The 14,619-nt window shown below is 43.9% G+C and overlaps 1 protein-coding gene across 6 annotated transcripts in view; it reads right to left on the reverse strand.

Annotated features, from left to right (window-relative positions):
• The window catches only part of MAP3K4 (mitogen-activated protein kinase kinase kinase 4), a 123,313-nt gene extending 117,431 nt beyond the window's left edge, over positions 1-5,882 (reverse strand). For 4 of the 6 annotated variants that reach the window (XM_039467582.2, XM_039467580.2, XM_039467581.2 and 1 more), the window contains exon 1: positions 5,546-5,881. In XM_039467582.2, coding sequence (XP_039323516.1) covers positions 5,546-5,709 — 164 coding nt within the window. In that variant the 5' untranslated portion in view covers positions 5,710-5,881. Of the gene's footprint in view, positions 1-5,545 lie in introns of all 6 variants that reach the window. The other 2 variants (XR_005578848.2, XM_074397178.1) reach the window with 1 other exon arrangement.
• Between the last annotated feature and the right edge of the window lie 8,737 nt (positions 5,883-14,619).

Consider the following 14,619-nt stretch of genomic DNA (forward strand, 5'->3'; position numbering starts at 1 on the left):
TTTTATGAAAGCACCAAGCACTGACATCTTTGCCACACTGTTCTGAGAAACTATGCTAAAAGATTCTTGGCAAGGGGCCACGGGACAGACCTTATGGGGGGAATGTGACAGGGGAGAAGAAAGTAAGGTGATCCTCTGAGACCTTTAGTATAAATGCACCATGTCAGCGAGGTTTTTTGTTTAAAAAAAAAAAAAAAACTCTTAAAGGGATAAGGATAAAATATACTCCCAAACTCCCAAATTAAAGTAGGAAAAGAAAGGTTTATTATAATCTATAAAGACTGAAGATTAAAAACAAACACAATATAACACAAACAACTGAGGAGGGTTTGTGACACGAGGAAAAAAAGCAGGCTGTGTGATGCCTAGAAAATAAAAACCTAAGAGTGAGTCACTGCGCTGCCTCTCATTCAGAAGCAGGGGTGCACCTGATAGGAATGCAAGCCCACCTCACTGGTCTGCCAACATGAGTCACTGAGATCATTCAACTCATTTCCCTTGCTAATATCATGTTTACTAATCAATCTCTTAATTATACTTTGGTTTTCTACAGGCAAGAGAATACACTGACTAACCAGGTATACAGACAAAGCTGAGTATCTGTGCCTGAGAAGCCAAGCACAGTGAGTATCTGGGCCTTGATTATTGTGCCAAGGGAGTGCCAGCTTATAAAGACCTACAGAGTCTTAAGCTAACCTCCTTTTCTCACATTTTTCCATTTTCTCTCTAAAGAAACTATTTCCAATAGCCTACTGACAGGGAACATTAAAGAGTCTTTAAACAGCCTACATACCACTTGGTCAAATGACAAGGCTGAGACAATAGAATGCTATGAGTAAAATCACAGTCATGAAGAATGAGGAATTATTAAATTACAGGAAGTTATTACAACAAATAGTATTCGGTGAACAGGCAAGACCTTTATATCCCCACATTTGAGTAGTGCTCAGAAGAAGATCTGCAGGACAAACACCATGAGAGCACACACGAAGGAAGCCGAGCGGCCTCTAACAGTATGATAGAAAATTTAAGGGAACCACAAAGTCCTCTTGAGAGACAAATCCCAATAGCAAACATGAAGTTTCTGCCATCACTGAGGCCTTTGCTACTGCTGTTTGGCGACTCCTCTCTGCCTAATGCCAGCCCTGCCAATGGTATCTACCGTTACACTGGTCTAAAGCCACTACCATCACTGATGCTGCACCAACAGTCGGAGCCCCACAGGAGGCTGACTTCGCCAGGGAGAAAAGGTGACATGCAAGGTCAAGACTGAAACACACAGGCTCAAAGTGGACATGCAAGTTGAGAGACAGATCAAATCGCTGAGGAGTGATAACATTCAAGTAGTTTTTTAGTAGTGAAACCCAATTTTTCAAGTCAATTTACAAGAAATATATAAATAATAGAGTAATTTAAAAAAAAAAAAAAGTTAATTGTTAAATTTAAGCAGCATATACTCCTTCGGTCAATGAGAACAATGAGGCCATTTTTAATATAAATATTTTAAATGAAAGGTTACAGTAAACAAGAGCATTATATCAGCCTTAATACCCAATTTATTCTGTTTTAAGTGTACAGATCCAAGAAGTCACAAAGGTAAATTGTTACAAATTAGTTTTAATAGTTGTCCTAGTCACCTCAGGATCCTCCTAAAAATTCCCCAGAAGCTTGAAAAAGAAATAAGGAATGTTTATTTCAAAGTTTAATCACTAACAATAACAACTGCTATCCCTAATCATGAATTCTTTATCAAAAACAAGGACAAAGTCTCAGCATCTGACAGAAAGCAGTAAAACTAGAATAGACTGCTATCACCTCTCGGCCTGTTTTGTGTTGTTGGGTCATTGCATAACTCTCCTGGGTCAAAAGGAAAGCACACAGCAAGCTGATGTGCTGGGCTGGCTGCATCTGCCACGATGGTGCAGTTGCCACTCGGCTTTGGAGGCCAACATGTACAGGCCTGAAGTCTACAAAAGGCCTGTGCATTAATATAACCTTCCTAATCAATGACACACAGACATAAAGTACGTGACAGAGATGGCAAAGAGAGTTGTATTCTAGTCTGTGGCAAAACCAGTTAACCCGGTAGCACAAATTACCACATTGGTCTCCAATGTATTAAAATGTGGCATTTCGCACATTTTAAACAAACATATGAAAAAATGCTTAACATCACTAATTATCAGGGAAATACAAATTAAAACCACAATGAGCTACCACCTTACTCCTGCAAGAATGGCCATAATTTAAAAATAAAACAAATAATAGACATTGGCACAGATGTGGTGAGAAGGGAACTCTTTTATGCTGCTGGTGGGAATGTAAACTAGTACAATCACTATGGAAAACAATATGTAGATTTCTTAAAAAACGGGTTAAGTGCAGTGGCTCACGTCTGTAATCCCAGCACTCTGGGAGGCCAATGTGGGCGGATCACCTGAGGTCAGGAGTTCGAGACCACCCTGACCAACATAGCGAAACCTCATCTCTACTAAAAATACAGATATTAGCTGGGTGTGCTGGCAGGCATCCGTAATCCCAGCTACTCAGGAGGCTGGGGCAGAAGAATCACTTGAACCCAGGAGGAAGAGGTTGCAGTGAGCCGAGACTGCGCCACTGCAATCCAGCCTGGGCAACAGAACAAGACTCTGTCTCAAAAAAAAAAAAACTAAACTAAAGTGAAAGTAGAACTACTACCTGACCCAGCATTCCCACTACTGGGTATCTACCCAAAAGAAAACAAGTAATCATATGAAAAAGACACATGCACACACATTTATAGCAGCAATTCACAACTGCAAAAATATGGAACCAAACCTAAATGTCCATCAACCAATGAGTGGATAAAGAAAATGTGGCATATATATACCATGGAATACCACTCGGCCATAAAACAGAATTAAATAATGGCAACTGTAGCAACTTGGATGGAGCTGGAGGGCATTATTCTAAATGAAGTCATTCAGGAATGGAAAACCAACTATCATACATATTCACGTGTAAGTGGGAGCTAAGTTAGGAGGATGCAAAGGCATAAGAATGATATAATGGACTTTGAGGATTCAGAAGGAAGGCTCAGAGGCGGGTGAAAGATAAAGACTACGTATTTGAAACAGTGTACACTATTTGGGTGACGGGTGCACCAAAATCTTAGAAATCACCACTAGAGAACTTATGTAAACCAAAAACACCTGTACCCCAAAAACTACTGAAATAAGAAAATTGTAAGAAAAAAAAGAGGTGGCATTTCACACATTTCGAACATGTACGTTGAGCTTCTTTAAAATGGTTTTTAAAGGAAGTTCAAATGCACAATTGGATAACCCCTGTAACATCTTTTAACAAAGATCTACAGTAAGTCTGTCAGACGTAAGTTCTGTGTATTGAACAGTAGGTGGTGACGATTAGGACATAAAAAAGAGAAAAGAGCTTTGTCAAGTAATCTGTTTTACAGATTTGCTATTGGAAAATTAATTGCAATGTTGCTAAGAAAAATATTTCTAAGATCTTCTTGTTCCGTACACTGCTGTTCACTTACAGTTGGATGAAGCCCATTATCCTGACCTATTTTTATTGTAACAAAAATAGAAGCCTAACTGAAAAATCAAGTTTGTTTGTTTTGTCTTGAAACGGAGTCTTGCTCTGTCACCAGGCTAGAGTGCAATGGTGCGATCTCACAACCTCCACCTGCCAGGTGCAAGTGATTCTCCTGCCTCAGCCTCCAGAGTAGCTGGGACTACAGGCATGCACCACCACACCCGGCTGATTTTTGTATTTTTAGCAGAAACGGGGTTTCACCATACTGGCCAGTATGGTCTCAATCTCTTGACCTCGTGATCCGCCTGCCTTGGCCTCCCAAAGTGCTGAGATTACTGGCGTGAGCCACTGGGCCTGGCAAAGGTTTCTTTTTAACACTAAGAAGCAGTCACTTTTGCAGCACATTTTCATTTCTTTGCCCATCTTGCTTTTATCTAAGAATGTTCATGTCCATTTTTTTCCAAAGTAGGGCTATACAGAATTCTAATTTCTGATCTACCCATTTGGATAATGAATTCTTCACGGTGGTTAAAGACATGGGCTGTGCTGCCAGACCTTTCTTCATTACCAGCTGTGAAACCTTGGACAAGATACTTAACCGGTGTGCCTCAGTTTCCTCATCTTTAAAAGAGTATAACAGGACCTACCTCATAGGGTTGTTGAAAGGGTTATTAAATGGGTTAACAGAAGTAAAGACAATAGCCTATTTTAAGCATTTAGTAAGTGTTCACTATTAATTTTAAAGAAAAATGAATCAAAATTGCTCGAAAACTGAATCCGTTAACAAATTTATAATAAACTTTGACAAAACTTCTAAAAATACTAGATGTATTCAAAAGGAACCAAAGGAATTCTCATTACACCCTGTACCATTATTCACAGTTGTTCCTTACAAGTTTCCAGAATGATCTCAGAATTAAGAGAACTAATTTCTTCACAGCTTATAAAAATAAAACAACTTTGGGCCAACTGAGTGATGACAATCAAGAATATGGGTCCTGTGTTCAGTTCTAACTACATCTACGGATGCGAATTTTCTTTAAGCAGAAAAAAGAGGTCACTACCTTATTCCTAGAACTACAGGGCAAGACCATAAAGTGCCAAGAGGAGCTGCCGAGGTATTTTCATTATGGGGGACAGGGGGCAGCAGTTTGCAAGTTTACTCTGGGATGCAAAGGGCAGGGAGTAAGAGGACATTTGAACATACAAACACAGGCACGTAAAAAGAGGAGAATTCTCAGTTATGGTGAGTTTGTTCTCCCAATTAAACAAATAAAGACACAAAAGTAATTTAATAGAGTTTCTATGGAACAGAAAGCAACAAATGCTTTGGTTACCGAAGTTCCATCTCAGAGCTTCCCGCAGTAGCAAAGTTTTAGACAAATGAATCCTTACTTTATGTGCACGTGTGAGCAACAATCTGCAAAATACTAGCACTAAAGGACACTAACGGCCCATGAGAAAAGGAAAGCAACGTGTCTGTCTGCATAGTCTAAGTGCAGTTTCTCACCGAAGACATGACAGGCATTCTCTGGAGTGGGCAAAAAGGGGGAAGGAGGAGAACGCGAGGAAATAGCCAGTACGCACTCGTTTTCCGAGTGTCTCCTTTACTCGAATGAGGGCAGAGGGGAGGGACACTTTGGTTCAGCAACGATGAGAGGTTTCAGTGAGGCCACTCTTCCGAAGCTCGCGGCAGGGGAGGCAGCCGCACTCCGCTCCCAGCCCCCGCCGCGTTCAGGGTGAGCTGGAGAGCCTGCAAGGGAAGGCGAGCTGGCAGCACGCTCGAGCGGAGCCCTGCGGGGCCGCAGCCGCGGGAGAAGTCGCCGGACACACTCGGCCGCGGTCCCCTGGGACCCAGGGATGCACCGCGCCCCTCCCGCCCCAGCCTGCAGAGCCTGGATGCTTCCCTCCGCACCGGGCGGGAAGCAAAGGCCCTCGGGCCCGACCGACTTCGGGCCACGACTCGCCCCGCTTTCTGCAAGCGACCGACTGCGGCCGCCACACTCACCTCGCCGCCAAGCAACGCTCGGGTTCGGGTTCGGACTCGGGCTGAGGGTCCGCCGCCTGCGGCGGCGGCGGCGGCGGCGGCGGCGGCGGCGGCTCCTCCATGGCGGCGGCAGGCGTGACGGCAAAGGCGGGAGGAGGGACCAGAGCGGCTGCGGCTTCTCTCATCCGTGCAAGGAGCCCCGCATGGCCGCGGCGGGCAGTAAGCTGCAGCCCGGCGCGGGGCACCGGAGCCCTGAAGTGCGGGAGTGACTCGGCTCCGCCTCCGCCTCTAGCCCGCCGCAGGAGCCGCGCGCGCCGCGGCCATCTTGGAAACGGCGACCGGCCGAGCGCCGGGCTACGGCGGGCGGCGAGGGACAAGCCTCGGAGATCGGCGGCGGCGGCGGCGGCGGGCGCCCGAATCCGACCGGGCGGGGGCGGGGACGGCGGCGGGGAGGGGCGGGGAGCGCCGTCCGGGGTCGGCGGGATTCCGGGCGGGATCTCGCCCGCTCGCCGGGGTCCGCGGGGGTCTGCGGAGCGGGGCCGGGCCGTGCGGCGTGCCGGGTGCCCGAGGCTTCGCAGGCGGTTGTCGGTCGGGGAAGGACGCGGGGTAGGGCCGGCGAGCGGGGACCCGCCACCGGATCCCACCTTCCAGGAGGACGGACGTCACCTGGACGCTCGCGACTCCGCGCTCTCGACAGCGCGGCTCTCACAGGCTGGGATTTTTAAGACTTGAAGTCAAGTCTCCGGAAATCCAGACCATTAAAGTGACCCCCTCGTTTCCACCCTGCTGCAAAACTGTTCTCCCCCCGGTGTCCCAAGATTCGAGATCGATCTCCCAGACACCTGGACTGCAGCGGTCCTACACCGAGGGGATAGGGCGGGGAGAAGAACTTCTAAAGATTATTTCAGAGTTACAGAAACCCTGGGGGCATCAGAAATGCCAGTGCATCGTTTACTCTTCGCACTGGGGCTTCACAGTTTTCAGTTGAAAATATTTACAAAATTTCCCCTGGGGTGAAATCCAGAGCTAATCCAAAACCAGCATCTTTTAAAATTAAGTACATTCAAATGTGCGGATTTCTTAAACCTCATCTGGTTGAATTTTGATAGGTAAAACGCACGTTTTGAACAACGTTGGTAGGAAAGAAAACATTAACTTGATTATAGGTATGTTATATTTAAAGGCCAGTTGTGAGATGAGCTATATTGTGCTCGAAATACGTTAGACTTTTCTCTGTCGTTAAAAAGAACTGCTTCATTCTAGTTTCTTTACTATGATAGTCTGTATTATGTATATTGCCTGATAGTGCTGAATTGCTGAATTGACATTCATCTTATTTACTCAACAACATTCAACCTATTAGGTGCATATGTGTGTCAGAAACTGTATTAGATGCTGGGGATGTAGCAGTAAGCACAACAGACCAAGCTAACAGCTTAGTAAAGGGTGAGAGAAAACAAAAAAGTATTCCAAAGAAATAAAGTAATTTTTATTAATTTTAAAACTATAATTTTTTTAAATCACAAATTCGCATCCATGTATAATTCTTTTCCATTCATTTTCTTGTGTAAAGAAAGCTCAGTAAAATTATTCCTTAGGTTTCTGTAATACTAGTTCTCTACTCGATTTTCTTCTGCAATTTTCTGAGCCAGAATCCTTCTTAGAAGGCGTATTAGAGACTTTAAATGTTAAATAGACTGGGTGCCGACGCTCACGTCTGTAATTCTAGCACTTCGGGAGGCTGAGGTGGACAGATCATGAGGTCAGGAGATCAAGACCATCCTGGCTAACACGGTGAAACCTCGTCTCCGCTAAAAATACAAGAAAAATTAGCCGGGCGTGGTGGCGGGTGCGGGTAGTCCCAGCTATTTGGGAGGCTGAGGCAGGAGAATCGCTTGAACCCAGGAGGTGGAGGTTGCAGTGAACCACTTCACTCCAGCCTGGGTAGCAGAGTGAGACTCCATCTCAAAATAAATAAAATGTTAAATAATAAAATAAATATCTTCTTTAAACAGCATTATACTATCTATTCTTTGGTGTGACTAACGAATTTAAGCTAGCTGACATGTAGACACGTGCGTCCAAGTCACAAAACACTTAGCAAATATAATCAGCATCCAGGAGAACTGTGGCTTGTTTTTTTGTTTTTGTTTGTTTTCTGACACGGACTTTCACTCTTGCTGCCCAGGCTGGAGTACAACGGCAGGATCTCGGCTCAATGCAACCTGCGCCTCCCAGGTTCAAGCGATTCCCCTGCCTCAGCCTCCTGAGTAGCTGGGATTACAGGTGCTTGCCACCATGCCCAGCTAATTTTTTGTGTTTTTAGTAGAGACAGGTTTCACCATGTTTGCCAGGCTGGTCTTGAACTCCTGCCCTTGGCCTCCCAAAATGCTGGGATTGCAGGCGTGAGCCACCGCGCCTGGCCCTTGTTCTTGTTTTTTTTAATTTCCACTTGAGGATACCGTCTATTTCAGCAGGAATCAAGTAAATATACACCTACCTAATCAAGTCATGCATCATGTGTAGAAACCTAAGTTATCTGCTACTAAACATTCAAAGTAAGTGTTGTGACTTTCCGCCCCACCCCCATGCTGGGCCCAGGGAAGCTGTTTCCCTGGCTGACAACCCTCTCACCTCACCCTGTGCCCCTGCTTTGTCTCCAGGGCTCCCAGTGAGCTCCTCACAGCCCCAGATTTCTTTTCTGCCTTCTCTGCTAAATTGTAAGCTCCTTCAGGCAGAGGCCTTCTTCCTTCTTCTTCCCTCTGCTCAGGGACCAAGTGTCTCTGGTGCCTATTAGTAGGAACTCAGTAAATATTGCTGCATTTATGAAATAGTAAAAAAAATTAATAAGCTAGTATTATTAGATTTTTGTCTCTAAATTTTTATTCCTGTTTAGTGCATGATTGGTCTCACTGTCTCATCACCTTTAACCATTTTTTTTTTTTTGGAGACAAGGTCTTGCTTTGTTGCCCCGGGTAGAGTGGCACAATCATAGCTTACTGTAAACTCAGACTCCTGGGCTCACGTGCTCTTCCCACTGCAGCCTCTACAGTAGTTAGGACTACAGATGCATACCACCATGCCCAGCTAGTCTTAGACCTTTTTTTTTAAACAGAGCTGAGGCCTCACTGTGTTGCCCAAGCTAGTCTTGAACTCCTGGCCTCAAAGTCTCCCAGAACCCTGGGATTACAGGTGTAAGCCACTGCACTCAGCCTAATCAAATTCTTAAAAACAATGACAGCCAGGTATGGTGGCTCACGCCTGTAATCCTTTGGGAGGCTGAGGTGGGGGGATCACGAGGTTGGGAGTTTGAGACCAGCCTGGCCAACATAGTGAAACCCACCTCTATTAAAAATACAAAAATTAGCAGGGCATAGTGACGCGTGCCTGTAGTCCCAGCTACTCAGAAGGCTGAGGCAGGATAACCTCTTAAACCCAGGAGGCAGAGGTTGTGGTGAGTCGAGATGAAGCCACTGCATTCCAGCCTGGGCAACAGAGCAAGACTCTGTCTCAAAAAAAGAAAATGACAAAATCTTCAGAGAATTACTTTTCACTCTATGTCCTGAAGACTGAATCCACATAGCCCTTATTGGCATTTCTTTACTTTGAAATGGATTTTAAAAGCTAAGGTTCTGTTGAAGACCTAGTCTAGGCTGAGCTACATAACATTCTGAACATTGCTCACCATGAGTTTCAAGCCCAATTTTGACATGCACAAAACCAGTTACATATTTACATGCATGTTCTTTCTGCTTTGCCAAAAATACTCAAAAACCTTAGACACATGCTACCACTATTATGAAGTCTCAAACTTCATCTCTATATAATGTATATATTTCAGTGTAAAGGGCATAATTGTAACACCTTAGCGCATTTCAAGGCTAGCATATTAGTCAATTTTATGGATTTTGTCACAGGATTATCAAAAATAATTTTTATGTCAAGCGATGCTATGAATAGGGCTATGTCTGCTATGCAAAAGAAAATCCTCTAAGGCTATAGTTTTAAAAATTAGTATTAGCATGGTGCTGCATTGTTCTTAAAATAAATTCCTCCCTTCCTAGTGGTATCCCTGAGGGAGCACACCCTTTCGTTTCCTTCTGGAAGTGCAGGCAGCTGAAACCAGGAAAGCCGACATTTCTTCATTCCTGTTCTAGTTTCTCAGTTCCCCCCGCCGACCAGAATCCTGTGTGAACCTTCAGACAGACTTCAGCAGCTCTGGCCCTCCGCTCTCTAGTGCCCCCTCTACAGGTCCATCCAGCTCTGCAAAGGCAGAAAGACAGCACAAACATGCAATCTGCTCATGACCAGGGGGCTGATTCAGTTTCACTCCAGCACATGTAGAGAAAGAGCAGTAAAAACCTCAGGTCCAGTGGAGAGGATCTAAACTAAGCATGACATACATTGATTTTTCTTTTTTTTTCATAATGATACGGTGGCATCTATTTCTATCTACTGGTAAAACGCAAAGAAATACTGGACATGTACAAAAGATAGTACACTTTTTAAAAATGTACATTTAAGTTTAGGTGTACATCTGCAGGTTTGTTATATAAAAACTTGTGTCATGGGGTTTGTTGTACACATTATTTTATCACCAAGGTATTAAGCCAGTACTCATTCGTTATTTTTCCTGATCCTCTCCCTCCTCCCACCCTCCACCCTCCCTTAGGCGCAGTGTGTTCCTCTCAATGTGCCCATGTGTCCTCATTATTTTGCTCCCACTTATAAATGAGAACACAGATGTTTGATTTTCTGTTCCGGCATTAGTTTGCTAAGGATAATGGTCTCCAGCTCCATCCATGTTGCTGCAAGGGACATGATCTTGTTCTTTTATGTCTGCACAGAATTCCATGGTGTATACGTACCTCATTTTCCTTATCCAGTCTACCACTGATGGGCATTTAGATTGATGCCATGTCTTTGCTATTGTGAATAGTAGTTACACGCTTTTTAAATAGTCTTTATAACATTAAATCTCATCTTTCTTGGCTGAGTAGCAGGAAGTTGGAGAAAATCTCCACTATTTATTTTCTGAGAAGTGATTTGCCTGTTTCTGTTACTTCTCCGCTGTGACATAAATCACCCCGTATTGCAGACATTTTCCTCTGTGTGAGGAGTCTAAATTGAACCTCTGGTGGCTCCAAATCATTAGACAAAGAATTAAGGATTGCGTACTTTAAAAAAAAGTAATTAGAATAGTGAATTACCCTAAGGATTAAAGCAGAAAAGGAAAAAGGCATGGCCTCCAATATATAAAACATGACAATGTGCTAACTCACAGGGAGGAGCACCCACTTTATTTCCTTTGGGACATGCAGGCAGCTAAAACCAGGAGAGCCCCCATTTCTTCATTTCTGCTCTGACTTCTCAATCCCCCACTCCAGCATCCTGGTAACATAAGGAACAGACAGCTTAAAAAATGGAAACCCCTGGCCAGGCGTGGTGGCTCACATCTGTAATCCCAGCACTTTGGGAGGCTGAGGTGGGCGGATCACCTGAGGTCAGGAGTTTGAGACCAGCCTGACCAACATGGAGAAACTTCATCTCTACCACAAATACAAAAAAATTAGCCAGGCATGGTGATGCATGCCTATAGTTCCAGCTACTTGGAAGGCTGAGGCAGGAGAATTGTTTGAACCCAGGAGGCAGAGGTTGTGGTGAGCCAAGATTGTGCCATTACACTCAGCCCGGGCAGCAAGAGTAAAACTCTGTCAAAAAAAAAAAAAAAAGGAAATCTCTGAGGGAGCTCACACTTCTTGTGAGCCAAGATTTCAGTTATTTCCCACCAAAACATCTAAAGACCATACCTGATTCTCATCCTTTCATTTCTCCTTCATATGTCCATGTGCAAGGCCTAGAGAACAAGAAACAGCAAGCTGCAGTTCCTGTATTATTTTCAGATCCCTTAAAATCACCAAGTGCATGTACATGACATGGAACCAGACAAGGAGAACCAAGATAACATCACAGCAACGAGCTCCCATGCCCTCTGCCAGCGCAGCCTCTGCCCTTCACTTCCACAAGGCAAAGTCACTTCTCCTTTCAATGCTGTTCATGTGTCTCCCACACTACTCTGGGAAGACATCCCTGCGCTCCACCACCAGCCTGCCCTAACCTGCTGGCTAGGTGTTCCTCCTCAGTGTTCCCATAGCACTTTGGGCAAAACATTATTTTAGCCCTGTCTCACCTATCTGTATCTGTATACTTGGATGATTATGTGTGTATTTCTTCCTTGTGATTTTCTCAAGAGCAGGCAATATTTCTTGCTTTTCACTGTATCTTCAGCACCTAGAACAACACCCTATATGTAGTACCTGTTCAGTGAAATGTCTCTTGATAAATGAGTGCTGCACACAGTGTTTTGTGCCTGTAAGTAATCTCAGTACATTGGGAGGCCAAGGTGGGAGAATTTCTTGAGCTCAGGAGTTCAAAACAAGCCTGGGCAATATGACAACATCCTGTCTCTACAAAAAATACAAAAATTAGCTGGGCCTGGTGGTGCACTCCCACCAGTTACTCAGGAGGCTGAGATGGGAGGATCCTGGGAGCCTGGGAGGTCAAGGCTGTAGTAACCTGTGATCCCATCACTGCACTCCAGCCTGGGCAACAAAGTAAGACCAAAAAAAGAAAGAAGAAAGAAAAATGAACTGAATGATGTATGAATACATAGATCAGTGGATATATCAATGGGGAAATAAACCCCAGATACAGATTACTATAGTACAGGTAGACTATAAGAAACATCATAAACAAGTTTTTTTTTTTTTTTTAAGTGTAACAGACAAGAATCTGAGACAGCCAAGATGGACACAAGTAAGGAGAAAAACCTATATTTAAAAAACAGACATTCAGTATAAGGGGTAAAAGCAATGTGAACTCCACAATACATGAAACTCTTTGTCACAAAAATATTACAAAGAATAGAAATAACCTAAATTTTTATACTGACAGTAGAGAATCCTTATGGTACTACCAGATGCTTGCGTAGTTACACTTACTAACAAACAAAAGACTTCTAACATCACTCTGACTGAAGTAAGAAAAAAGTAATAATCAACAAATATGGACATGGACTTTAAAACACTGATTTTTAATGAGATATGGCTCTGATGCACATCAGAAATATTTTGAGACAACCAGGGGCCAAAAATAAGTTCCACAAAATCAAAGACTCATCCTTCTGAAGTTTTCGTTTTTGGAATAGTTTGCCACATCATGAAGTCCCTGAGTTGGAAACATGCTGAAGGACATCTAATTTACCCTTCTTCTCAGAACAAGACTTTCCATCAATCACAAAAGTGTCCAACGGTTGAATTTCCCAATTCCATAAGGAAGTCTGTTCCATATTCTGACAGATCGTATTAATAGGATATGAATGCTTCTCACAATCCCAAATCTGTCTGCCTGTTATGTCTAGCTGGTGGTCTATCCGGGACTATATAAAGTAAATCTACTTGACATTTGATAACAATTACTTCATGGTTCTCCCCTAAAATGACAACACAAAAGTCTTTTTCCCCCCAGATTAATTGCTCCCTTCTCTGACTCTTTTCAGACTTGGAGAGTAGTGGCTGGAGATAATTCTATTAGAAGGTTTTTCTTATAATAATTTACTTGACAATTCAGACTTGACTACTGTCATTTTGTTTAAACTAAGATAATTTGAAATCTTAACTTCGGAATGCTTTTACCTCAAATTATTTCAAAATATAATTAAAGGACTATACATACTTGAAGGATATTTGAGAAAAGACTGTCTAGTGGTTCAAATGTAATTTAAACTAAGGGTATTATGTGTTTCCAACAACCAGGATAATTCGCCAGTAAAAAAGGAAGGAAGGTGTATTAGTATATTCCTGCATTGCTATAAAGAACTACCTGAGACTGGGTAATTTATAAAGACAAGAGGTTTAATTGTCTTACAGTTCTGCAAGCTGTACAAGAAACGTGGCTGAGGAGGCTTCAGGAAACTTACAATCATGGTGGAAGGTGAAGGGGAAGCAGGCACATCTTACATGTCCAGAGAAAAAGGAAGAGAGAGTGAAGGGGGAGGTACTACACACTTGAAAACAACTAGATCTTGTGAGAACAGCAAGGGGGACGCCCACGCCCATGATCCATTAACCCCTCCCACCAGGCCCCTCCTCTCACATTGGGGATTATAATTTAACATGAGATTTGGATGGGGGCACAAATCCAAACCATATTATTCCAGCCCCGGGGCCTCTCCCAAATCTCATGTCCTTCTCACATTGTGAAATACAATCATCCCTCTTCAACAGACCCCCAAGTCTTAACTCATTTAAGCATTAACTTAAAAGTCCACGGTCCAAAGTCTCATTTAAAACAAGGTAAGTCACTCCTGCCTAAGAGCCTATAACATAAAAAACAAAGTCATTTACTTCCAAGATACAACGGGAGTATAGGCGTCGGGTAAATACACCCATTCCAAAAGGGGGAAACCAGCCAAAACAAAGGGCCTATAGGCCCCATGCAAGTCTGAAACCCAGCAGGTCAGTCATGAAATCATAAAATTCCAAAATAATATCCTTTGACTCCATGTCTTACATTCAGAAAACACCGATGCAAGGGGTGGGCTCCCAAGGCCTTGAGCATCTGCGCCCCTGTAGGGCTCAGCTACCATGGCTACTCTTAAGGGCTGGTGTTGAGTCCCTGAGGCTTTTCCAGACATATGGTACAAGCTGCAGGTGGATCTACCCTTCTGGGATCTGGAGGACGGTGGCCCTCTTTTCACAGCTCTGCTAGGCAGTGCCCCAGGGAGGACTCTGTGTGGGGACTCCAACCTCACATTTCCCCTCCACACTGCCCTTAGCAGATATTCTCCATCAAGGCTCCACACCTATAGCAGACTTCTGTCTGGACATCCAGGCATTTCCATACACCCACTGAAATCTAAGTGGAGGATCCCAAGCCTCAACTCTTGCCCTCTGTGCACCCACAGGCTTAACACCACATGGAATTCACCAAGGCTTATGGCTGGCATCCTCTGGAGCAGCAGCCCCAGAGGTATCTGGGAACCTTTTAGCCATGGCTGGAGCTGGAACCACTGGGACACAGAGAGCAGTGTCCCA

The sequence above is a fragment of the Saimiri boliviensis genome, chromosome 4 (genome assembly GCF_048565385.1).
Source record: "Saimiri boliviensis isolate mSaiBol1 chromosome 4, mSaiBol1.pri, whole genome shotgun sequence".
Taxonomy (NCBI): Eukaryota; Metazoa; Chordata; class Mammalia; order Primates; family Cebidae; genus Saimiri; species Saimiri boliviensis.